Raw genomic sequence first — 25,850 nt, 5'->3', positions numbered from 1 at the left:
ATACACACATATACATACATACATATATATATATATATATATACATATATGTATCTCCATATATACATATATTTATCTCCATATACATATATGTATATGTATATGGAGATAAAATCATAATATAAAAACATTTTCTTTTCATAGTTTATGTCTTAATCGATTATCCGTTCCATGAATGATAATTTGATCGAACAATCAAAGAGTGTATCAGTCGTGAAACGGATAATCGACATTAATTAAATAATATACGTCTGATTATTACAATAATGGTGATTTAAATCACTTCAATCATTTAAAACAATCGCGTTAAGTTCTATTATTATAAAAAAATCTTTGTCAATAATTAAAAAAGAAATGAAAAGAACATGCAATTAATTCGATGCAAACAATATCATCGATGCAGACAATTTGCCAAATTTATCATATTTGGTTTATAATATAATCAATTATAACAAGTTTTAAATATTGTAAGTATTATATAATATATTAGTATATGTAATAAATATATATATATATATATATATATATATATATTTAAAAAAATTAAAATATATATTTTAATTTTTTGTATCAAATATAATTCAAAATTGAATAATATAAAATGATGAGTCTCTTTTCATAACGAGGAATCATCAGCGTAACTGACCCGGGATAGATAAATGACGACCCAAAGAATAAATGTCTTCCTCGTACTAAAAGATATGGAGGGGGCACTTTTATCTTGACCTTTCACTTCTATATGTTTCGTTTGGACGAGGTTCGTTCATACTACGTACTGCGCTGAATATTTAACAGTCTCATCTCAGTAAGAGATGTTCAGTTTACAGTTATTCACTCATCATGAAGCAACAGTGGAAAAGTGGTGAGAACATTAATATATATTTTTTTGTTTTTATGAATATAAAAGCGTAATTGTTTATATCATAAGTACAAATAATTTATTAAAATGTTAAAAAATCTAAAAGTATGTTTCACTGCATTTATGTAATATTTATATTTTTATTCCTATATTTTATTTACATATTTATTTATTACGAAATAACCATGCTTTGTAATATAAAAGATTATTAACGCACAAACCTATGTTAATTTATTACATTATATTGTACATATAATGAAATTTATAATGTTCTTCTAAGATATCACTTTATCTTGAAATAATGTTTATTTAAATATCATTTTTTATCACTTTAAAATGTATAAAATGTATAAATAAATAAAAATTATATTTATATTATACAGAAAAAGACGCAACTGTAGAAGAAGGATTACAACAGGAGCAACAGAGGAATATAATCAAATTCAAACATAACACCAACAATTGCAAAAAATGGATACAATACATCAAATTGATATTTTTATTAGAACTGATGTTATTCTGTGGATGGGGTTGTTACATGATCTTACGAAATTATTATTTCCAAGCAACGGAAAATGAGGTTACGGATATCATTTGTGAAAAATATCCAGTGTTCGAATCAGTGCCTGAAGAACAGAAATCACATCCAACTACAGATATGCCATATTCAAGAGTGACATTTGTCAAACCTCAAGTCACAAATAAGTTAAATAATTTTCTGGGAGTGGAATTGAGTAAAGAACAAGACAAGACAATTGAAATAGATGTAGATATTCCAACGAGTACACCGAATTCTATCAGTATGATAAGTAATAATATGGTGAAAGTAAGTAATATCAATAATATCCTGAAATCATCGCCGGAAGATTCAGTGTATGACAAAGAAATTATGAAGAATTTGATGTCATCGAAAATTTCTTCGACAACCGAATATACTGATAAAATTATTAACACTAACAATAATAAAGATTCTGTTAATTCTAAATTTTTTGAGAAACTGCAAAATATAGCTAAATCAAGCAATGATTTTCAATGGTTTGAAAACAATTATGATTTTAAGGATTTAATCAATAAGGATTTAATCAAAGATGCGGTACAAGATAATCATGATGGGGAAAGTTCTTCAAGAGATAGGAATGACGAACAAATAAATACCCCTTTCGACTCAGATCTTGTGATATGTCCACCTTATCAATCTTATGAATCATCTGATATGTCTCCAGAACATTCAATCAAAGATTCTTCGACTTCTCAAGCTGTTTCAATACCAGAATTTATAGAACAAATAAAAAATATTTATAATAATGATGGTACAGAAAATAAAGATAAACATAATACGGATGATAGCAATATGTTGATGTCAGCATCATCCGATGTATCTATGTTTGGAAGTAATGATTATTTGGATGGTTTTGAATGGCCGAATGTAATGCCAAATTTACAAGATTATCATTCAGATTATCAGTCAGAAATTACCGCAAATGTAAAACAAGAAGAAGAAAAACGTAAATTTATGAAGAATATTGAGTCTCTTTTCAATTTCGAGTTTTTGCAACCAAAAATACAAGATAGCGTAGACTCTTCGACATCAAATGACAAATTTCAGTGGTTTAATGCGCCTCCTGTCTCTGCAAATGATCTACAACTTGGATTGAAAGATATATCAGAATCGAGCCAGACACAAAATCCATCATTAGGAGATACAATTAAGGGCATGAACATTATTAACGCTTTTATTCCAGAAAAAGATAAATTTCATAATAAGTGTCAGATCGAAGTTAAACAGTTTATAATGTTCGAAATTTTCAGAATTAACTGCTCTGGAACTATGTTTGATGAACAATGGAATCTTGTCCCTCCTCCTACACTTACAACTGATTCTTCAAACGTTATTAATTCCAAAGATATTTTCGGTCTCTCTGTGGATGATTACAATAATGATTACGATAAAGATGAAAGCGAGCAATTAAAGGATGATTCTGACTTCATTTTTAATGAAAATTTTGATAAAGAAGTTACAAGCTTGCAGCACAGTGCACCTGAAGTAACCGATGGAATTACAACCAGCATGCCAAGTTTATTTGATTTTCCTTTCAAGAAATCTTTTAATAGAACAGAAATTGATAAACACGATGGAATTCATAGCTCAAATCAAGAAAAAATAAAGGAAGAAATATCCTCTTCTTCTACAACAATACCCTCTTTTACTTCTACAGCTGACTCAGATTTCAATCTCGATTTTAACACAGAGTTGCAAGAGATTTTTGATACACTACAAACAAAAAAATTAAAAGCCATAAAAGATTATTCAGATTATAGAAACATTTGCAGCATTTTTCCTCAATTATGTTCCATTCCTCCAAATTCAGATCGATTACATGTTAATTTAAAACTCTTGATACGCAATCATGATAATTCGTACTAGGACATAAACTAGGACGATTACAATTACAGAGAGAAACGGCTGATGATCTAATGAAGCTATAATGGTATATTAATTATTATATCAGAAAAAGATATATTAACATTAAATTTTGTTAATATAATTTTTTATTACTTGTAAAATATGTATTATTTATAAATGTATTATTTATAAAATAATTTTGAAAAGTTTTATGTCTCATTTTTCAGATAAAATAATTCTTATAATATTTAGAGTGAATTTACTAGTAGCTATATATAATTTCATCTTCAATATGATTTCATTAATAAATATTAGTTAATACATTGTAATTAGAGACATTTTTCAACTTCTATTTATTTATTTAAACACATGCGTGTATATTTAAATTATGTTTTTTATTTTACAGAATAAGTATCATATACATTCGAAGAAAAACGTGGACTAAACGTTTACTACAAAATTTGAAAAAACTTTTCAAAAAATGAAAAGTCTTGCTGCTTGCATTGATAGACTTCATAAACGTCTTCTTCTTAATAATAAACTGGATGATGATTATGAATATTCCTGGAATTTGCTGGAAACTAAAAGAATTTTTGCTGGAAACTAAAGAACACTGAGGATTATATACAAACATGAAAGATAAGCGGAGAAAATATATATAATATATATATATATATATATAAATAATCTTATTTTTATATACCATGTTAATTTTTTACTTCATAAATGATTTATTATTATATATATAAAATATTTAAAAATTGATATTTGCGCCGACTATCACATACATACATTTATTATAATAATTAAATATTATTATGATCAAAAAGATAAAAACGAATAATAGATACATAACACACACACACACACACACACACACACACACACACACACACACACACACACACACCACATATATATAATATACATATAAAGTATATTTCAATTATTTTTGTATCGCAATATGTTATTATATTTAATACGTAATATTTAATATGTATATTCTCTTTCACACGAAATTTGTTCGTAAAACTTGTGGATATTCGACAAAAGCATGCTATAGTATAATTAGTGCGTTGCTCATATGCCTGCGCATAGGCCTTGAACTTATTCATGCTAATTTGTTACGATTTATACATAACTGCGTTAATCCGATAATATTTTTATACATTAATTGAATGAAAATTATAATTGGCTTTTCGACGTAAAATAAAAAGGTAACATTTTGATGATTATAAAATTAGCAAAGCATAAAAGCCATATATTTTGAAAATAGTTTTCGATTATGCATAATCTTTTAAGATGTCTCTTTTACTTTAAAATAAATTCTGAATTGTAATCTTGTATTTTACTACAATCTTATATCTTACAAATGTCTTCTTTAGTATTTATACATGTACTTCTTTTGTACTTGTACAATAAAATTGCTACCGAAGGCATTAATTACTAATTCAACTGTGCGCTATATTGTTTTATTTAACGAAGATATTTATTATATGTATATTTTTCTCGAGATGTATCGATGTATCGATGTATCGTATTATTGTTTATTAAATATATAAAGTATATAAAGTAGTTTATTAAATATATAAAGTATATAAATATATAAAGTATATAATTTTGCAAATTGCACAGCATCGTACACGAAAAAGTTCAATCGATTTATTCAACAATTCTGACATTTAAACTGATCGAAAATGTTGCAAAATGTTCAAAGTTACGTAAATGGAGCGTTTAATAAAGTATGATAGCTGATCTTATCAAGTTTGTTATTGATTTGATATAGCGTTGCGCTTCTTTATTAATGTCAGCCCCCAGCCAATCACGGTTTAATCGTACTGACCTTACACCTTAAGAGTTTCGTGAAACATGCAAGATCGACCACGACAGTTCGATCAGTATTTCGATCGCCGGATGAGCATTTCGGTAAATTACCTTGTAAATCACGGCACGTCCTGCACGCGTCTTGTTAAATTTATGAATTACACGCGAGCCTTCGTGATCGATGATCGATGCAAGCCTTTTCTTGTCGAAACAAAAGAGGCAAAGCGTTTGTTGTAAAAACGACACGACAATTAAACACGGGGCTTACTGCCTACTGTAAACAAATGTGGCAAAGCGCGATGCACTTGGCGTGTAAACGAACACATTCCTTCGATTGTCTGGCCATAAAATACTGGCAACATAACGATAAATTTTCCGTCGGTTTCGTGCACACGCGGCCGGATGAGCCTCCTTTGTAATCTGCAAAGTTAACATTTCGAACGCGACTGTATTCGCTGACGAAGAGACTGCGATAACACTTAAAATGATAACAGAGAAACTGTGCTAGATACTCAGATAAATTTCTTATAAGAAATAAAGCTCTAAAGTATTAAGGAATAATGAACTTTGCGAGAAAAACGGTACTCAATTTTTGTAAATTTATTTCTATTGTATGATATTTATAAAGATAATGAACATAATTATTTTCATTATCTCTATTCATTATTTTTTAATTTTAAATGCTACGATATTGTATCTTATACTATTGATTGCTCTTGTTAGATTATTCTTAATCTAATAGAAAGTTTAGATTCAACTAAATTAAAATAACAAAGAAATAATAATACATAATGCTCTTCCTTATAATTGCAACATTGGTTATTTTCGCAAATTATTTTTTGCAGACACAAAATAGAATAATAGAAGTTTTAAAGGATTTATTTATTTTTTTAAAAGAAATGATAAAGAACATATATATTAGCAAGCAATTTAGAAATTTAATGTTTTTGATAAATAAGTTCTTTTTTATTGATTACTATAATGATAACAGATTAAATATTTGAATCGATGTATAATTTGGATTCTGGATATAAAATAATTATGGCATTTTTATGTTTTATGTTAATTCATGTGTGATATAAGACAAATTTATACTTCAAATTTAATCTTATATAATTGCGAATTATATCGTAAGAATATCGTAATAAAGATTAAAAATTTCTTCAAATCAACTAGAAAAACATTTTAGGCGTTGATACGCCTAAAGAGTAATTATGATACACTCAAAGAATAATTATTTCAAAAGCTTGAAATATAAACTTTCTTGAAAATTAAAGTTATATATATTTTAAGGACCGTTTAATTTTAAGTATAATTTGATAAGGATTGCTAAATTTCGCCCCTGATATATGAAGATCTATATTAGGAATAGATGCCAGATGATAACGATGTAGAGCAGAGAATGCTTTGAAGGGTTGTTTCCTGGCAGCGTCCTGAAAAGGAGTTAGGCTTTATATGTTGAATTCTCATAAATTTTGTTGGTAATGCTCAGCAACGCGACTCGGTAACAGTATATAGCTCTACACATCTAATCAAGTCTTTCGTGGCGATCGAAGTTCAGCCAGCCAGCTTCGTATTCAGATTCTCAAAGAAGGCGGTAAGGTAACCACCTTATGGTAGAGCATTTTCTACTTTAGTGGTGGCAGCACAGAGGGTGTTTCGTAGTGGGGGTGCTTCGAAGGCTTAAAAGGCCTTTCGACGTCCTTGTAACACGCAGTCTTAGAATCAAACATACTTGTCCCCCGCGTAAATGAATCGAAAGTGCGAGAAGTACTCTCACTTAAGTTAATCGTCGTTGATTCCACTTTCGTTGTTAGACTTTCATCGGAGTGATCTTGTGTATGGTCAGATCAATTTGTTGAAAAATTAAAAGAAAGAGTAGAGCCGAGTGGAATAAAAGTTTATGTAGAAAAGGAAGTGGCTTTCCACTTCATCTCTTTACTAGAGTCCGCATTTGTGATTTGTGACATCCTATAAGTGATAATAATTTAATTATTTGAATAAAACAATCTAGTCAAAAAATCATGAGAGACGGAATCTGTCTCCGAATAATTATATCCACACTATTGGTTGCATCAATATTTTCGCCACCAATGTCCGGTGCCCTTACTACTTTTGGGAAGACCAACCAGAATCAAAATACGAATCCACCACCGCCACCAACACCAGGTATGTATATAAATTAAATAATAAAAATTCAAAGTTATTGTGACACTAACATATATGTCTAAATAAGCATATTCTAAGAATACTTATAATATGCTATTAATAATTTATTATTTTTAACATAACGCCTTATTTATTTTAACGAAATTAATTATATCCTATCATTATTATTTCGAAGAAAAGTATTTGTTTTAAAAAATTTTTGATATATTAGATTTTTGTAGTTTTTTCACAAATAAATTATTAATTTCTATTTATGGTAGAGATATATGTTTAACAATTTAATTACAATTAATTTTAGCATCCTAATAACACATATTTATCAAACCAAACTTATAATAGATAAATATCTTAATGTATATATTTATTTTAATTTTGTTTATTGATTTCATATTAAATAGACATTCTAATTTATTTTAAAATCATAACTATAGATTTCCTATTTCTTCAATTTAGATTTTTATGTAAATATTCAAAATGCATATTTTTACGTAAAATATTCAAAAACTTCAATTTAACGTTTTTTATAAAATTGTATAGAAATTATACTCCATATTACGTATACTGTATTTACTCGATACATACATATCAAATTTAATTACATTATAAATATTATAAACGTATTTATAAGTATTATAGACTCATTTCTAAGAATATGTAATTTATTATTTAATAATCAGACGCAATTTTATATAAAATTTTATTTAAAATTGCGTAGAAATAATAATCTGATATTCTTGAGAGTCAAGGTTAAGTTGAAATGCAGATGAATACTAATGCTCTGCTGAATGTCAGAGTTCTAGTTCGTATGACTTTTGACGATTGCCATTCTAAGTTCTTCTGCTGTTTCTTATACAATCGAGATAAAATTATATTTATAGATTTTATTCCGTAAATTGTTATTCCTTGCAATATTTTTACCTTATATTTATCAGAAAAATAGGAAACCAAAAAGATAGCATTCTTCGAATAAATATTTTAAATATTAAATAAAAATATGGTATAACAAAAAAATTTAATCATAATGAACTTTAGATGTTGCTTTAATTTTATATTTGTAAATTTAATTTTTAATCGTATCTTCTGAAATAATATCACATACATTTTTTTATGGATTGAAAATGTAAAAACGTAATAAAAATTAATCAAGGATTGAATAAAACTACAGTTCCTTATATAGAATTATACGATTGCAGTTGGTAAAGCTCGTGAATGCAAAATGAAAACTGATTGTGATGGAATTCAAAATACAACGTGCATGGCGGATTCCCTTGGAAAAACCCGATGCCTCTGCGGCGATTACTCGGCACCAATTAATGGTGCCTGCACTAATAAATTCAAAGGTAGAGAGATTAGATTTTTACAATATTAATTCCATATCATCATTATTTTTAATTATTCGTTATATAATAGACAATAAGATAAAATATAATAATATAATTATATAAAGACAATAAGATAAAATTAGTTTTACTTGGCGAGATCGACTTTATTATGTAAAAGATATCCCACACAATCGACAAGTATTTCAGCAGCGTTTTCTTCAAGAAATTTGCGGAGATGGAAAATTGATTTCAGATTCGTCGAAAAACCGCTGAAATATTTTTCGATAGAATTTAAGCACGCTATATTCTGATATGTAACATAATTTTTCTTGTTCAAATTTTTGCACGACAAAATATTTCCGATGTTTTGCATGTCATTCGTTTTAATTTCGTGGAATAGTCAAACTTTGGATGGGATGATTATAACTGAAAGCCGGTACTAAGATTTGCATATACTTACGTGCTGTATTGCAATATGTGAACATATGACGGTGTTCGTACTCGGTCTATGGTTATCTATGCAAATTACAGGTACAGGTAAAGAATACCGCCCCGACCAACCTCCAATAGTTACACCGATATTACTCGTTTTTCTGCAGTGTTCCCTGCACGGCAGGAAAAACCGTAATAGTAAAACGATTATAAAAATAAAAGAAAACATTACATTTTATTATTCTTTTACAAATTATGCTGTAAAAAATATTACGAATAATATTTTACAAGTTATGAAACACACTTATATAAGTAAAAATGTCTGCATAACTGTTATATTAAATTACATCAAATGATAATAAATGATTGGTAGAAATGATAGTAATAATCGTACCTGGCACAATGCAATAAAATTGAACTACTAAATCTCAAGACTTTGAAAACTGTATAACTATACATATAGCTAAGTGATTTATAGTTCGATCGAGTAATATTAGAGGTTCGTGAAACGATCCGGAAACCTGGTAATTTTATTTGATTAGATGATCACTATGCACGTTTCCTATCTAATTTTCGGCAAAGTTGTCGATGATTACCTCGGACATTTCAAACGCAATTAACCACGGTTACAAATCGATCGCTGCTAAAGTTCTTTTAACACTATATGTTCGACCTTAAAAAATTAAATGAAGTTATGTGTATTTATACTGCAATTAAAATTTCACAAACTTATATATATATTATACATTTAATAAATTTTATTTTAATTTTATTATTATACATTTAATAAATGTTTAAAATTTTTGTAAAAGTAAATTTAAATTAAAAAAAAAACAAGAAGCGCTTGTTCTCTGATCAATTTTCTATGTACATATTGTTAAATTATCTTAAAAATTTCCTTTTCTTTAGCGCTCCATGTATCTTGCAATGATGACGGAGAGTGCATAGAAAATGCCCATTGCATTGCCCGCAACAGTTCCTTAGGAAAACGATGTTATTGCCAAGATGGATTTTATCAAGAAACTCGGTCGTTTTGTAATGGTAAGCTTTATTTGCTGTCATTTCTCTCTCTCTCTCTCTCTAAAAAAATTCTTATTGATATAGCGGACTATATCTTATTAGAAACAATATATATAGTAAGGATAATATATTATTTAATTGCGATTTCTATACATTACGTAACAATAATATTTATTATTGCTGTTTTAATGACTTACTCAAATCCTCAAAGTTTCTACAAAAATATAAGTCAAGTTTGATCATTATCATTAAAATAATAAATTTATTAAATTTTTAATGGTTACTAAAAGAAATTAATATTAATATTATAAGATAAGTTTTCTTTTTTGTACAAACCATAAAATATTCTATTAAACAAAAGAAAATATTTTATTAATTTTATTATAATTTTATTATAATTTTATTATAAGTTAATATGATGATTTTGCTATATTTAATTAATATTCAATAATATTCTCACTTAAATTTAAAACGAATATTTAACATTTGTCCCATCTTGAAAATAGCGTGTTTTAATTTTAATATGTAGTAAGAAAAATAAAATAATTTGTATTAAATATTGCTAATCATTTGCAATTAATAGAAAATATAATGAAAATAAATGTCATGTTCAGCTGTTTTAAAATTTGTAATTGTATGAATTACACAAAAAAATATGTAAAGCGTCGTCTACAATGAGATTTTAAGGAGACTTAAGGCGGAAGACTTAAGAAATTGACTAATCACAATCGAATATTCTCTTAATACTTGACTGTGATTGGTCAATTTCTTACGTCTTACGCCTTAAGTCTCCTTAAAATCTCATTGTAGACGACGCTTTATAATAACAAAAGTTTCAGTATTTTTATAAAATTAGCTATGAGAGAGACAGCTGAATATCGTTTCTTCGCGTGCAGAATGTGATGGTATTAAAAATGTATCATCAGTTTAAAACATTATTTACATCTTTCGTAGGCTGCTCATCCATCTTCACATCTATCTATACGACGACCTTTTTGGCCATTTCGCTTTTACTTGGAAGACTTAATTACATTTAAATTTCTCTTTAAGCTTTCAAAAAAATTATGTTGTCAATTCCTGAACCTGAATGATAACCTATAGTAGAGAAATAACATTTCTTCGAATCAATGAATGCGAGATTGCGAAAATATATGCTAGAATACACTTATTTATAAGAATATCGTGAATCTCGTTAATTTAACAAAGTATTTAAGTATAATATATGTATGAACGTTCAAATTCCAAATGGTAAAACACATTTATGTGTAAACAGCTATACATTTTACATCTTGAATCTAGACTGTTTCAGTAATCGCACTCTTTTTTGGGTTTATAAACTTTCAGAAAAAATAATTTTTCTTCCGCAAGAAGAAATTGAATTAACCACCTTTACTTTCGTAACAAGAACTCATATAAAATAATAAGACGTTTACATATTTCATAGATATATAGTTATTTATAACTAATTCTTTCTTTTGACATTCAAATAATTATTTTTACTTTATTTTAATAATACGAGAAAATTATACGATTCTTGGAACAGCCTATATATTACATAAAATGCACTATGTTGCAAGTATATATGTAACATCTTATATTTTCTAATTCTAATTCTCTAATTCCTTTTAAACTTGAAAATTATATCTATATTTAATCGTCTTTACAATCAACGTATATATATTGTAATCTATAAATTCTATAATCAGCGATAAGATGAGTAAAATAATACAGAAAATACGTTTAAATTATAAAATTTAAGTAGCTTTGCATTTATTTTATAAGACAATAGATAATAAGACTTTTTATTCACTATTGATTTTAAATCCATACAAATAAATTTTTCAATTTTTCAATTTTTTACAAATAAATAGATTTTTTTCTTTATCATCTTTTAAATAATTTTTATTAAAGTAAATACTATCGACTTTGTCTTACGTCATTATATGATAATTGTATGCTAATGATTACAAGTAAAGATTACAGTATCTGTCATTTATTTACTTTAATTCTCTAATTATCTACCTTAATTTTCATATTCTATTTGATAGTAATTACAACATAAATGCAAAAGATTAGAAAAAAGTATAATATTAATATAACTCAGATTAAAACTTATGATTAGATTAATTAATTAGATTATTGAATTTAACTAGCTTCAAAAGTCGAGAGAAAGAATATTGCTTTATTCGTATATTTCTGTCGTACAGAATGTACATATGATTAAATGTTTTAAGAGCATTAAAAGACAATTATTTAGAGAAATGCATAATTAATATATCTAGTATAATTTATTCTTTGATATATGTATTATATAATGTATGTGTTATATTTTCTTTCCTGTATAAAACATGTTCATTTTAATTATGTAAATCGATTTAAATGTAACGTTAAAATAAGCCTTTTTAAAAATATGAACTTTTGCCAACAATGCTTTAATTACTATTATAAATGTATTCGATAAATAATATGTTTATTATTAAACACTATTTTTTACTCTCTATTCTATCGTTTAGAGTATTTATTTAATCACAGAGATTTATTGCAAACTTTTCTTTTGTTATAATATAAGTATCTTTTGTAAACTTTGTAATGTAATAATAATTAAAAGAATATGTAGAATTAATAATTAACCTCACTATAATATCGTGTTATGTATTTGAAACATTTTGTGCACAAATAAAATCTGAATTTTTTCGAAACATTTATTCTTATGTATGACAAGTGATGATCAAAATCTCTTTATAGATTATAAGTATCTCATTTATTTCGATGTAATACACTGCGATGTAGTACATATACAAAATATTTTCTCATTGTCTCTTTTTCCTAAATACCAATTGTGTTACAGTGTTTCCTGTCTGTCCACCAAATTGAAATGTATCCGTAGGAAGTTGACTTTCGAGTTCGAAATCTGTAAAGAATAATTATTATCAAAACATATGTATCTTGAAAAATTATCTTCGCAATAACTTTTCTGGCAAATAAAAGACATATCTTCAATATATAATTATTAGAAAAATAATGATCAAAACTATATATATTAAAATGTTTATTATAAGTTGTACTAACGATTCGAAAAGTGTTTTAATAATTCTTCCTTGGTCCAATTACAGGAAGTCAATACTAAATATCCTTCCGGCAGAAGAATGCGATATATATTTTCTATATATTTCTGTCGCTTCGCTGTTGGATCTTCCGGATTTAAACTAATAGCATCATAAGTGCCTTTATCGTGAACGATTTTAAAATCATTAGGCAACGTATTATTGAGAATATCGCAGATTTCTAATTTCACATTTGGTAAATTGTTATCGTTCAACACCATACGAGCGAGATCTACCGCTTTCTGCGAGTAATCCACTCCCGTCAAGTTTGCGAATCCTTGCTTCGCGAGTTCCACCAAGGTCATTGCGTTACCGCATCCTACGTCAATTATCTTATCGCTTTCTCTGTTTAAATTTAATTTTGTGGTAATCCACCTAGAAAACGTTTGTTAATTTCAAAATTTGCACTCATAATGACTTTTTTTCATTTTTATTTTTTATATTTTCGCAGAAAATATGGTATACTTTTATTATTTCAGGAAGAAACTAAATCTTAAAATAAATTTTAATTATCTTTACCAATCTCTATGCATATCATTATCATTCAGTTGTAATAAAAAGAAATCACCAAAGCAAAATTAGTCGTTATATTTTAAAGTAAAATAATATAATACAATATAATAACTTTTTTGTTTTTGCATTTATTTTGTATATAAAGTTATAATATTATTAAAATATTCAAGTTGTAATTTTACATAACTTTTTATGTTATTTTAATACTTTCAAGCTGTACTAAGATAGATAGAAAAAAGAGAATTACCTTAATGCGAGTGTTAAATCTTAAATAATTAATATATATTAAATACATAAATATATTATCTAATTATATATTAAAAAAAAATCTCATTTCTCATTCATGAAATTATCTCTTAAAGACAGAGCACTGTTTTTATCTACAGTGGAAAAGGTTACTGTTGCAGATACCAACGGAATGCTGTCGCAAGGAAAAATAGTTTCGTAGATGGAGTTACTTGTAACGCGCGAGGAACTGCCTCGATCGCGTCGTGTTTACATTTTCGCGCGGAAGTCTATCGATTTTCCATTGTGTTGTTTACTCGCGGTGTGTAAGACGCGTGTTCGCGGTCTGTCCCTGGCTCGCTTACCGTACGATCTTGCGCGAATTGGCGGTGCCGAACCATATCTCGCCCACGTCGCCGTGATCGCGGAAGTTGTCGAGCTCCTGGGCGTACGCGTTCTCCCAGCTGCAAGAGATACGTCAAGCAAAAGCTACGAGTGATGCACAATGAACATTGTACGACCACGGTATGTGATATTACTTACAATTCGAGAGTGCCTAGATTCGATGGTGCCAATTCCTCGTTTTCGTGTTCTGTCATAATTTGATTGCGATTCTCTCAGCCTGATTGTCGTACGATAGATCCGATATGGATCAGATCTCGTCACGTCAGATGCCGATTGTCAGCTCTAATCACGTTGTTATTTAAGCTAAGAAGTGAGATAATTCGGAGTCAGGAGTGCACAAAAAACCCTGATAATATTCATTAATCGTGAAGCGATCCAACAAATTTCAATGTGGAAACAGATGGAAACAAGATTTGCGTTGCTTCGAAATTTTATGGTTAGATGGCAGTGGCATCTAATCATCTAACAAATCTTATAATTATTTATTTAAAATTAATAGAATATATATATATATATAAATAAAAAATATATCTACATATGTATATTTTCAATCTATTATTATTGACAAGACAAATTTTTTTTTTATCATGATTATTGTCATCAGTCTAGGGAAATATTCTTTATACAATTGGCAACTTTAATTTCAATTGATACTTACATTTATATCATTTCTACTTATATAAGATTGCATGCGTCTTGCGATGTGTGTCGAACCTAACCTTATCGCCGCGTCGGACTCGTCTAACGGTACATACTGTCATCGTGATAGTGCACAACGTTTTTTGTTAACTTATACAACGCAATTTTAAACTTTTAGGCTTAAATTGTCAAGTGCTATTCGTTTAAACATGAGTGTCAACAAGCTGTTAATGAATTTGTGTTTTGGTAAGTAAACAGAATGACTTAACTTTTATATCTTTTGATAACTAATTGCAATATTAAAACTGATAAGAAAATATTAATATATACAGAAAGAAAATATTTTAATATATATATAGTAATATTATATATAAATATCTCTATTTATATGTATGACATTTATAAAATTATTATCTGCAATGTTAATATTGAAGTTACAATATTTTCTTATTGGTTAAAATGATAAGCAACACATTATTTTTATCCATAGTTATTTTTTAATATTATTAATCTTAATAAGATCATAAGATTTGTAAGTTTACGAAGTAGAATACTGCCATATGTCAAGTTACAGTTTTTGTAGTCTTCGATTACAAGTGGAATAATTCTGTGCTTCAAAATTATTCTTGTTTTCATTGATTCTTGAGATGATTTACTTCTATATAATAGTTCAATGAGAAAGAATTCTATATAATAATAATATGATGTTACATAGGACAATATACAAAACTTTCCGCACGATGCTATGCTTCCGTTGCTGCAAATCTAGTAAATAATGACAGTATAAGACCAAAAACTGGCATATTAATGTTAAACATGGGTGGCCCTGCCAACATTGATCAGGTCCACGAATATTTATTAAGAATAATGACTGATCGTGATATGATTCAATTACCAGTACAAAGGTTTCTATATTTTAGCACATATATGTGATACATTAATGAGCATTATATAAAAGAGATATCTTATACAGAATTATATTACAGTAAATTAGGTCCTTGGATAGCCAAACGTCGTACTCCAGAAGTACAAAAAAAATATTCTGAGATAGGTGGTGGATCACCAATTCTGCAATGGACAAATAAACAGGGCGAACTTTTATGCAAAAAATTAAATAAAATTTCGCCTGAAACTGCACCTCACAAATATTATGTTGCCTTTCGATACGCAGATCCTCTCACAGAAGATACTCTTGAGAGGATACGCAAGTATGATTATATTATATTTTCTTAAATATAATGTAAACATCTACAATCTAAAAATTTAATGTTAGGAGATAATTTAAATTAATTATACATTTTTTTTATTTACTTTTTCAGTGATGGAGTGCAGCATACTGTTCTTTTCTCTCAATATCCTCAATATAGTTGTTCAACATCAGGTTCCAGTTTTAATGCTATATATAATTATTATAAAACTAGGTGATTATATGTTATTTGTTATTTACTTTTAGATAAGAATCATAGAAAAATTGATGTATAATTACAAATACAGCACATATTGCACATAATGTGTTTTATCATATATATTTATTCTATATTACACAGAATATATCTGAGATGTAATGATTCGAATTATGTATTATTTTCACATATATGTGTTACATAAAAATAGAAATAAATAAGATGGAGGATAGAATACATAAAAATAAAAATGTTATTAAAAATAAAACAGATAGAAATTACATCTTTGCAGAGAGTTGCCAAGTGAAATGAAATGGAGTATAATAGATAGATGGGCCACGCATCCGCTCCTTGTAAAAACCTTTGCTGAAAGGATTAAACAAGAACTTGCACAATTTCCTAGCGAAAAAAGGGACGACGTTATAATTTTATTTTCAGCTCATTCATTGCCGTTGCAGGTTGCCATTTTTAGAATAATATATATTCACTTTTCTGATCATTTAGAAATTAATGACTAGTGTTTTTCTATGACCATTAGGTTGTAAGTAGAGGAGATTCTTATCCCGCGGAAGTTGGAGCTACAGTAGCATTAGTCATGCAGGAATTAAATTACTGCAATCCATATAGTTTGGTGTGGCAATCGAAGGTATACAAGTACATGTTTAAAATTTAACGAAGCTAATTTAAAAGAAATATTGTTGATACATTATAAAGTATATATATTTAGGTTGGACCTACGGCGTGGTTAGGGCCTTTTACCGATGAAGCGTTAAAAGGCTATGTTAAGCAAGGCAAGAAAAATTTTATCTTGGTACCTATTGCATTTGTAAACGAACATATTGAAACTCTCCATGAATTGGACATAGAATACTGTCAAGAACTTGCCCATGAAGTAAGAAGCGCTCCGATATTTTATTGTCTCCATTTTGTATAACGAACGCGAAAATATTTTATGTTTAATCTTTCCAGCTCGGTATCGAAAGGATACGAAGGGCTGCGGCTCCTAACGATCACCCCATTTTCATCGACGCTTTGGCTGATATTGTTGCGTCTCATCTTAGATCGCAACAACCTATAAATCCTAAATTTTTAACGCGATGTCCGCACTGTGTAAATTTAAATTGTGAAGCTAGCAAAAGTTGGTATGCTAAAATATGTAAAATTTAATAATCATTGTAATGAAAATTTAATAATTTCAAATTATATATATATATATATATATATATATATATATATATAAGTTATGTTATGTAAAAGAATATATATTTATTAATAATTATGACGTGAAAAAATAAATAGGATATACAATATTATATATGTATGTTATATATTTTGTAAAAGCTTATATATATGTAATAATATTAACTAAATCATATCCTTTATATTTTGTTGTGTAAAACCCTTGTAAATTTCCTTAGCAATCCAGTTCAAAAATCAATTATTAAAGTGACGTTGTTAAGTCATTTATAGAGACATATAATTGTTAAAATTGTTCGCTAAAATATTTCGTTGTTTTTGATATTATAGTGGTATTTAATGTGACATTCCTGACTCTTAAATAAATATATTTAGCTATTAACATTGATTTCTTGTCGTATTTATATATCTGTTCGAGTTGCACGCATTTTTACTTTATCCATGAAGTTGAACAACGATTACATTAAATGCATCGACGATTTCGATGTTACTAAACTTAGTCTTGATGGTTTCTTCTTGAAATAATGTCACGACAATCAGACCGTAGAGATCGTATCCATTGATATAGGAAAACAGTTGTGTATTTTACATATAAACTCGATAATATTACAACCATAACACAGTCGCGCGTACAATTCCGTAAACATTTTATATATCTAATTTACAATTTTACAACAGTTTCGAAAGATACATTGCTCCTGTATTTATTTGTTCGCTATTTATTTAACGAGAGAGTAAATAAATCCGTATGAAATTGAATCTATTCTCGACTACATCGTATAAGAGTTTCGATTTCTCCTCAGGTATTTCACGACGAAGGGTTTATCCCAGCGACTTCATCATCGTCGTCGCCGTCGGAGTGCAGCCTCCGCCGCAGCCGCCGCCGTCGTCGCGCTCATCGTATCGAACGTGAGTCGCGCGGCGCTGCCTGTCGCCGCGTTAGCTATATAAATGCGCGGCGCCGGCGGGCGCGCTCAGTATGTGTCATGCGTTGCGAGTGCGAGCATCGTCCGTGATGGCGGCTAGAGTGCGGTTGAAGATTCGTCGCGGCATCGGCGTGTCACCGATCGCCGTTCTGCTTGCGGTGTACGCTATGTCGAGTCTTGTGAGTGGAATGTTCGAGCATCGACACTGCGATCACCAGCATCCACGGGCGCACGAGGTAAGCGCATCCACGAAGGGCGATTCTAACCTCTCCCCGTATGTCAACTTAGTATCCCGCGAATGCGACATTTCGATCGTTTCTCGATTCGTGAGGTATTTATTAATACATTGACGTTTGTCGATAGTATTTCTCTCTCTCTTTCTCTTTTTTTTTATCGCTTCTCAACGAGTTTTTAATTTTGTCGAAGGGAATGTTTACCAAACGCAACGAGTTCAATTGAGTATCATTCGCGGTGATATTCGTGCGGGAAAGCGCACGACTACTATGTAAATATGCGCGAGAGAAACGAAACGAAACGAAATGTTCGCTTATATCGTGTGCCGAATCCCGAATATGTTCGTACGTGTTTCCATATGGATTAATCACGTTAATATCGATTCAAACGTTTTAGCGGGTTCTCTTTATCATCTTTTATAAAATCTCGTAATATTTTGATATTGATAATAATCTAAATAAATAAATGTAATGTATATGTAATGTCGTATGATTATCATAATTATGAGTTTTTGAGATCGGAATCGCCCTGTGATATATAAATGCCATATTAAATTGTGTGTATATTTGATTCTCATACATTTTTTGCGATACTCCCATCTTTTACTGACAGAAAACTTGGGTGAATGTTTTCATGCGCGGTGTAAGAGTAGGGAGAAACACGTGTTTTCACGGCAGACACGTGCTGCTGTGGAATGTCTCGCCGTATAATCTCTAATAGTTCGCGCGTCACGTTTTACGAACAATTGATCTTGTTAATGTGTTTACGTTTATTCAGTATTTAAAATATATTTTATTATTGATATCAATTTGCGTGTTATATTTTTTTTATTCTTCTTTTCGTTCAACCTTGACGTTACATTGATATGTAATAAACAATTAAAAAATATATCGCGCGAGCGAACAAAATTAAAAAAAAAAGGAAGTTAATAATATATAATATTGGAGAGAGAATAAAAGAGAGGTATAAAGATTTAATTTACGAACAATATATATAAAGAGATGGGTTATTATAGATTATATTATATCATTGCAGGTAAGGCAATTATAATAAATATATTTTAAGAAAAATCAATGCACTTGTATATTTTGTCATTGGTTTGTTCATTTTGTATATCAATCGTTTATACTGTTTCATACTATTTCAGGGGAAAATGAAGTTATTAAATCAAATATATGTAAGACAAAGAATAATTTAATTTCTTATCAAATGTCTTCGTATATTTTGAAAACCATTTAAAGTTTTAAACATTTTATTGATATAATTTTTCTAATCTTTTATTAAAATTTCATCATTTATCATGATTATGTATTCTTTAGAATACTACTGAAATACTAATGACATAGCACAAATTTTATTTAATGATCAATCAATAATGTAACAATTGTATCATTGATGAATATTAATTATTATAATTATATATATATTGTTTGTTATCGAATATGAATATTTATTGATTTATAAAGTATCGCATTATCTAGCATTACATTTTATTGCTATTGAATAAAATTATCAAGACAGCAATAGCTTTTATATTACAAACGTTTAAAAATGAAAGATTTTTCATATTTTTTTAGTACTTAATTTAATTGTCAGATTGAATTTTTTAGTTAATTTTAAAAATATATTCTATTGTAATTGAACTTTAATTAGAGGCTTTATTACATAATAATAATTTTAGAAAATATTGAAGAAAGTTATCAAACTTTAATTAGAGAAAAATTAACTGCGTTTTGATAAAAAATTCTGGACAGGAAAGAAAAAAATAGCGAAACTTATGAAATATACTGTATCGAAGGATTTGTACCATTATTAGAAACTGTAGTAATTTTAATTTTAACTGTTGTAAATTTTAATTTTTTTTTCTTTTTAAACACGGGCTATTTTTTGCATGACAGAAAACAATCAACGGATACAAGTTTGAAGTTTGAAATCGCTGGTGAATAGACAAGCCGTCATTTCCATTTTGATCTTTTTTGTTTTCAAAAAAATAGAATCGATTTGCAGGATTAGAATAGGACGGCTAGTGTACAGATGATTTTTTATTCGCCGAACGAAGTAACTTGATTAACTTTTCACTCGATTATATTTAGCAATTTTCGTTCGCCGACGTTGATATAATATGCTAAAAATATTTTTAAAAATACAAACATCACGAATTTCTTAATTTCATCTAATTGAGAAGTTGAGATAGACTTTCTCTCATAGAAATAAATTTTCTTAAATTGTCAGATATCTATAATATCGGACATTTTGAGAGTAAATTTTTAAGTTTGTGATTAGTATGATGTATTTTATATTAAATATTTAACATATAGCAATTGTGTGTGCTTTTTTTTAATTCATATGTAAGAATTTTGTTATTTTAAAATACAAATCGAAATTAAAAATTTATTTTCTATCAAAAAGTTTGTTTTCTTATAATTATAATTATAAAAAAATTGTTCACACACACACACACACATATAAAATTAGATAAAAAATTAAAATATTCCAATAGCAGAATATTGTGCCTCTGGCAACTTTAATATTTTAACGTTTTTGACGATTCTGTTGTTAACATATAAGAGTTATTTAAAAATTCATAACATTACATATGTAACATTTACAATAAATAATTTTATTTCTAGTTTGTTTTTTTTTTCATCCAATAAAAAAATTAAATGTTAAAATCTTTTTATTTGAATAAAAGTAAAAGGATTTTAACATTGAATTTTTTTATAGGAAGAAAACGAACAAACTGAAAATGTAATTACCGTGCCTGTCATACATGTTATATTATTCATTTTTAATATTACATTAAATAATACTATATTAAACAATATCGTGGTCGATAAATCGATTTTTTTTTCTCCCATTAGAATTTACATTTGTAATGCAACTGTATCGCTGTACAAATTAGTCTTTCTAACGGTAGATGGATTACTGCATTTAGTCGAAGTATATGGTAGCGTTTTTTACATGGATGTATTCGCTTTAAGGACCATTTCAAAGAGAATTTGAATGCCAATATAAAAGTTTACGGTCGACATATAGCCTCCTGCTCGTGCTTGCTCCTCTTATGACATCTCGTACCAGCGTTCGCCAAACTTTTCTATCCGACGATCTCGCCGCCGTCACGTACCGATTTTGCATTCTTTTAAAGATATAATTCACATTTTGATACGATCGTTCTTTTATTCTCGTAAAGAGCCCGACGAAAGAAGGTGCAATTGAGTTACGCGTTCGTTCCTGGCGATCAGCCAGCTGTTTACCACTTACTCTTTCTTTTCCACCAATCAAATAATACACGAAAATTGGAACATATCTTGGTGCACAAATCGATATTATATGCAGTATGAATTTCTCTGTAAATCTTGCTGTAGGAAAAATAACTTTCATATTTTTTTCTTTGCATAAATTACACGATATAATTATAAAAAGTTTTTTCTGAAAACTGCAATTTTAAGTTATAAATTTTACGATAAAAATTAATTAAAACATTGAAATTAAATGAATCGTATGAGATGGAACGTATGAGATCGTCGTGTTACGATTTAGATCTGTTTGCCATAATGGAATTGCAATCGTAATATCTATGAAAGAAGTAATTATACGCGTAACATCTCGTAATCCGTTTTCATCGCGAGAAGTGTCGAGTTTTCATTACGATTATCCTCGTAATTTTCTAGTAGCAAGAAGAATGTACGCGAAAGTGTCAAGTTTTCATTACGATTATCGGAAGTACTTCGTGCTCTCTTGCAGTCGTGGCGGAAATAAAAGTAAAACGTAGATCGCACGATTCCGTAGGAAAAACTTTCCTACGAGCGCTTCAATGAAAGTGTACGGGAATGGAATTTTGCCGACGCACATATATACGTAGCTCGGTATTTTTCTCTAGCACTGATTTATTTACGAGGCGGTCGGCTGAAATCTCGTGTGCAAGGAGGTTATTAAGAAACTCGATTCCCATCAAAGTTTATGGGCTTCGTGAGACGTGCAGTGATATACGCGACGGCGAAGAGTTCAAGAGAAAGAGGACATCATAGAAACTCGAACACGCGAGCTCTCTATATTGAATTTTTTTCACGATTCCTTCGATTCGGATCAATCGATCGAGTGTTACGATCCGTCTCGCATTGACAAATTAGAGATAAATTTCGCGTGATGAGTTATCGAATATTGATATATTTTTACTCAATCGTTATTAATGCATGTCTCGTTGGAAGGAATTTTATTTTGCATACGCATACACACAAGTACACATTTTGTTTATTATAAAATATTCAACGATCTTTAATGTGATTGGATTTGGAGATAAAAAATGCATATTTATTTAATTTTGATCATAAAAAGTTAAACAATTTTAATGCGTTACATATAAGTATTTGTAGGAATTAACGCTTATTGCTTAAATGAAGTCTCGTTAAGTTTCACAATAATTCTGTTTTAAAGTACCGTTAACATTGTACAAATTTACTTGTTAAATTTTTCTTTGAAAAACATTTTGCATAATGTTGCATATCACAGAATTTTTTTAGGAACTGTTAAATGTTACTATTTTAACGCAGTATTAAATTTATTAATTACAGTACGTTAAAAATTGTTATTTAAAATTCAATATATTCTACACGAAATATGTGTAAATTTCAAATAATTATTTTTGTGAAACTTGACTTTCTTGACACTGATAAACTGGCGAGTTTAGTTTTGAAATAATGATAATATGTGATAAAGTTAAAAAACGAGAATGTACTGGAACATAAATACATTTACGTAATTTTAAGCTGTTATGTTGCAGTTTTTTCTAAATGAATAAATATAATAATTAAGTTGAATAATTACATTAAGAAATTAATAAAATAGTAGTGTGTAGTTATTTGTTATAATTTAATTTAAACATAAAAATGATATAAAAAAATAAGAGCATATAATTACATAAAATATCACATTATGTATATTAAAGATCATGTGTTTTAAAAAAATACAACAAGAAGTTTATTATAGTAAGACGTATTTATAAAATTCAAATTTTATATGTTCTTTTAAATATAATGCTTTATATATATAATTTTGCAATTTAGCTATATGATGCTAGTTAATTAGAATCTTTGCAAATGTATTTATTTCTAATTATGCATATGCACGAAGGCACAATTAAATACTCTTATATTAATAAATAAAAATATTATTTTGTAAGCCATAATTATACATGATTGAAAATAATAACGCAATCAAAGTCATAACTAAAAGATATTTCTCAAAATCGTGAGCTTATCGAATTATGAAAAATAAAATATGAAGATACGCACATGCATGCGCGACGCGCACATCTACACATACATACAATTGAATTTAAGATACAAATATGTTACTAGTAAAAATAAATTAATTCAGTTTTATTAAATACATGCAATTTTTTAACGATGCGTTCATTAAATAAATATTAGATGAGATATTTTAATATAGAGCGTATATTTAACATAATAATTTATTATCTACTTTTTTTTTTCAAAATGTAATAATAAATAATATTCAATAATAAGAAATAATACATTAAATATTAGTTTTTCATTAATTTGTTTTGATTATTTTTTTTAGTTTTTACGTTTTACAATATAATTATATGTATCATACAAATTAAAATTAAATACAAATTACAGTTTCCAGTAGATCTAAATTTCGGTCAAAATTTTTAATAATTTAAATACAATTATCATAATCTATTTATCACATGAATATAATAAATTATTTGTAATTTATATACACACACATATATATATATATATATATATATATATATATAATTATTTGTAATTGATATATATAAAATTAAAGTTTCAATTATCTAAATAATACATTAATATAAAATACATTAATATAAAATAAAGAGTATATATATATATATATATATATATATATATATGTATATATATATGTATATATAGATTGAGATTTTTTGTGAACACAAATTTAAATCGAGAAGAATTTTAAACCTCGAAACAGCGTATAATAATAATGTCGCCTTTTATTCCGAGCTAATATAAAAATACGTACAAATATAAATAGTGCGCTTCGAAATATTCGCACTGACCCAGTTTAATATACCCGTATTAACTGTTAATCAGGTCGGGCATACAGCACTCCTCATTAGTAGCTTCTGATTACGCGAGCTACTTAAATCAGTGGGCAACAAAGCTTTCTAAATTGTTGTTTGAATATTGTATCACCTTTGCGAGCGGTGGTGTCAGGGAGGATTTAGTAACAAACATATCGTGCCAACATCGTGTCGTATATAACCAAGGCCATGCATTATATCCGCGCGGTGCGTTATGTTGTAGTAACGGGGGTGCGTTGAACGTGCAAATTAAATTTCGTCTCTATACCGTTTGTAATATAACGGTGATCTGCTAACGCCGCAGCTTCCGTCACTCCCCCCAACCTCCCTTATCAATAGATAATGCTTATTACCCACGTAGTTTCGCGTCAGCTGTATGTCGCTCTCGATGTGCGCTATATCTTTGTTGCCACTCTAATCATTTCATCAAAATATTCGTGGCACGTGACAAATTTCGTGCGACAAATCTGCCTATATTATCAGTATTTATTGTCATTATCGGCAACGGGATTAATGGTATGTATTGCGGTAAACTTTTGCACGACAAACATTTGCACGTATATCTTTTATGTATTAAAATTTCTATATAAATATGTATCAAAATTATGCTGTATAATATATATATATATATATATATATATATATATATATATATGATAAAAATGTGTATCATTTGTGGAAAATCTATTTTTTCACGTAGTGAATTTTTAATTATTTTGCTTTAATTTAAACTTGCTTTTAAAATTATTCTGGATATGTCACGGATATATAACATCTTTTTTACAACATATTTTATACAACGTAATTTTATACATAGATAATGAATATAATAATAATAATGACACATACTTATTGTTAGCTATATATTTTTTAGCAATTAATGATACATCATAATGAGCAAGTAAACCTGTAAAATAATAACGTTTACATTATTACGTTATGTCATGAGTTAAATATACTAGAATTCTGTTGTTTGCTTCATAATTTGATAAAGATGTCTGTATCTCTATATGTCTAAAGCAAAGTACCGTGATGGTGATGGTCGGTAGGCAACCCGGACTGTTAACGAATGTCGAA

The 25,850-nt window shown here is 28.2% G+C and overlaps 5 protein-coding genes across 6 annotated transcripts in view; 4 read left to right on the top strand and 1 right to left on the bottom strand.

Annotated features, from left to right (window-relative positions):
* Nucleotides 1-714: 714 nt before the first annotated feature.
* Nucleotides 715-3,945, top strand: LOC105250416. The gene is made up of 3 exons (XM_011256492.3): nucleotides 715-862; nucleotides 1,243-3,348; nucleotides 3,670-3,945. Exons 1-2 carry the CDS (start codon nucleotides 841-843, stop codon nucleotides 3,282-3,284), a joined length of 2,064 nt encoding a protein of 687 aa, XP_011254794.1. The 5' UTR covers nucleotides 715-840; the 3' UTR covers nucleotides 3,285-3,348; nucleotides 3,670-3,945.
* Nucleotides 3,946-6,633: 2,688 nt separating this feature from the next.
* Nucleotides 6,634-11,484, top strand: LOC105250415. Its single transcript, XM_011256491.3, has 4 exons — nucleotides 6,634-7,256; nucleotides 8,450-8,596; nucleotides 9,920-10,051; nucleotides 10,985-11,484. The coding sequence occupies exons 1-4, from the start codon at nucleotides 7,112-7,114 to the stop codon at nucleotides 11,065-11,067; spliced, it is 507 nt and encodes a 168-aa protein (XP_011254793.1). The 5' UTR covers nucleotides 6,634-7,111; the 3' UTR covers nucleotides 11,068-11,484.
* Nucleotides 11,485-12,637: 1,153 nt separating this feature from the next.
* On the bottom strand, nucleotides 12,638-14,719 carry LOC105250410 (EEF1A lysine methyltransferase 2). Its single transcript, XM_011256485.3, has 4 exons — nucleotides 14,416-14,719; nucleotides 14,238-14,336; nucleotides 13,100-13,509; nucleotides 12,638-12,941 (listed from the first exon to the last, which is right to left on the bottom strand). Exons 1-4 carry the CDS (start codon nucleotides 14,469-14,471, stop codon nucleotides 12,841-12,843), a joined length of 666 nt encoding a protein of 221 aa, XP_011254787.1. The 5' UTR covers nucleotides 14,472-14,719; the 3' UTR covers nucleotides 12,638-12,840.
* LOC105250412 (ferrochelatase, mitochondrial) lies at nucleotides 14,210-17,486 on the top strand. 2 transcript variants are annotated; one of them, XM_011256487.2, is made up of 9 exons: nucleotides 14,210-14,397; nucleotides 15,095-15,162; nucleotides 15,632-15,821; nucleotides 15,903-16,124; nucleotides 16,236-16,337; nucleotides 16,612-16,777; nucleotides 16,858-16,965; nucleotides 17,047-17,211; nucleotides 17,289-17,486. In XM_011256487.2, the coding sequence occupies exons 1-9, from the start codon at nucleotides 14,378-14,380 to the stop codon at nucleotides 17,484-17,486; spliced, it is 1,239 nt and encodes a 412-aa protein (XP_011254789.1). In that variant the 5' UTR covers nucleotides 14,210-14,377. The 2 variants fall into 2 exon arrangements, with proteins under 2 accessions (XP_011254789.1, XP_011254790.1); XM_011256488.3 differs by lacking the exon at nucleotides 14,210-14,397 and adding an exon at nucleotides 14,948-15,024.
* LOC105250414 (leishmanolysin-like peptidase) overlaps nucleotides 14,224-25,850 on the top strand; it is a 253,427-nt gene continuing 241,800 nt past the window's right edge. Inside the window, exons 1-2 of the mRNA XM_011256489.2 lie at nucleotides 14,224-14,397; nucleotides 18,320-18,678. Coding sequence (XP_011254791.1) covers nucleotides 18,496-18,678 — 183 coding nt within the window. The 5' untranslated portion in view covers nucleotides 14,224-14,397; nucleotides 18,320-18,495. The remainder of the gene's footprint in view (nucleotides 14,398-18,319; nucleotides 18,679-25,850) is intronic.

The sequence above is a fragment of the Camponotus floridanus genome, unplaced genomic scaffold, assembly GCF_003227725.1.
Source record: "Camponotus floridanus strain SB8 unplaced genomic scaffold, Cflo_v7.5 scaffold1, whole genome shotgun sequence".
Classification (NCBI taxonomy): domain Eukaryota; kingdom Metazoa; phylum Arthropoda; class Insecta; order Hymenoptera; family Formicidae; genus Camponotus; species Camponotus floridanus.
Note: the sequence above shows the minus strand (reverse complement) of the source record. Positions and strands in the feature narration are given on the sequence as shown.

What these genes read in the sequence shown, in the direction of transcription:
- LOC105250416 (XM_011256492.3), top strand. Translation starts at nt 841, where the DNA reads ATGAAGCAACAGTGGAAAAGTG. An exon ending in GAAGCAACAGTGGAAAAGTG is followed by an intron (nt 863 to 1,242) that starts GTGAGAACATTA and finishes TATATTATACAG; the next exon opens with AAAAAGACGCAACTGTAGAA.
- LOC105250415 (XM_011256491.3), top strand. Translation starts at nt 7,112, where the DNA reads ATGAGAGACGGAATCTGTCTCCGAATAATTATATCCACACTATTGGTT. An exon ending in ACCACCGCCACCAACACCAG is followed by an intron (nt 7,257 to 8,449) that starts GTATGTATATAA and finishes ATACGATTGCAG; the next exon opens with TTGGTAAAGCTCGTGAATGC. An exon ending in AACTCGGTCGTTTTGTAATG is followed by an intron (nt 10,052 to 10,984) that starts GTAAGCTTTATT and finishes CATCTTTCGTAG; the next exon opens with GCTGCTCATCCATCTTCACA.
- LOC105250412 (XM_011256487.2), top strand. Translation starts at nt 14,378, where the DNA reads ATGAACATTGTACGACCACG. An exon ending in ATTCAATTACCAGTACAAAG is followed by an intron (nt 15,822 to 15,902) that starts GTTTCTATATTT and finishes ATTATATTACAG; the next exon opens with TAAATTAGGTCCTTGGATAG. An exon ending in CTCATTCATTGCCGTTGCAG is followed by an intron (nt 16,778 to 16,857) that starts GTTGCCATTTTT and finishes TATGACCATTAG; the next exon opens with GTTGTAAGTAGAGGAGATTC.
- LOC105250410 (XM_011256485.3), bottom strand. Translation starts at nt 14,471, where the DNA reads ATGACAGAACACGAAAACGAGGAATTGGCACCATCGAATCTAGGCACT. An exon ending in AATTCGCGCAAGATCGTACG is followed by an intron (nt 13,510 to 14,237) that starts GTAAGCGAGCCA and finishes AACGTTTTCTAG; the next exon opens with GTGGATTACCACAAAATTAA. An exon ending in ATTAAAACACTTTTCGAATC is followed by an intron (nt 12,942 to 13,099) that starts GTTAGTACAACT and finishes TATTCTTTACAG; the next exon opens with ATTTCGAACTCGAAAGTCAA.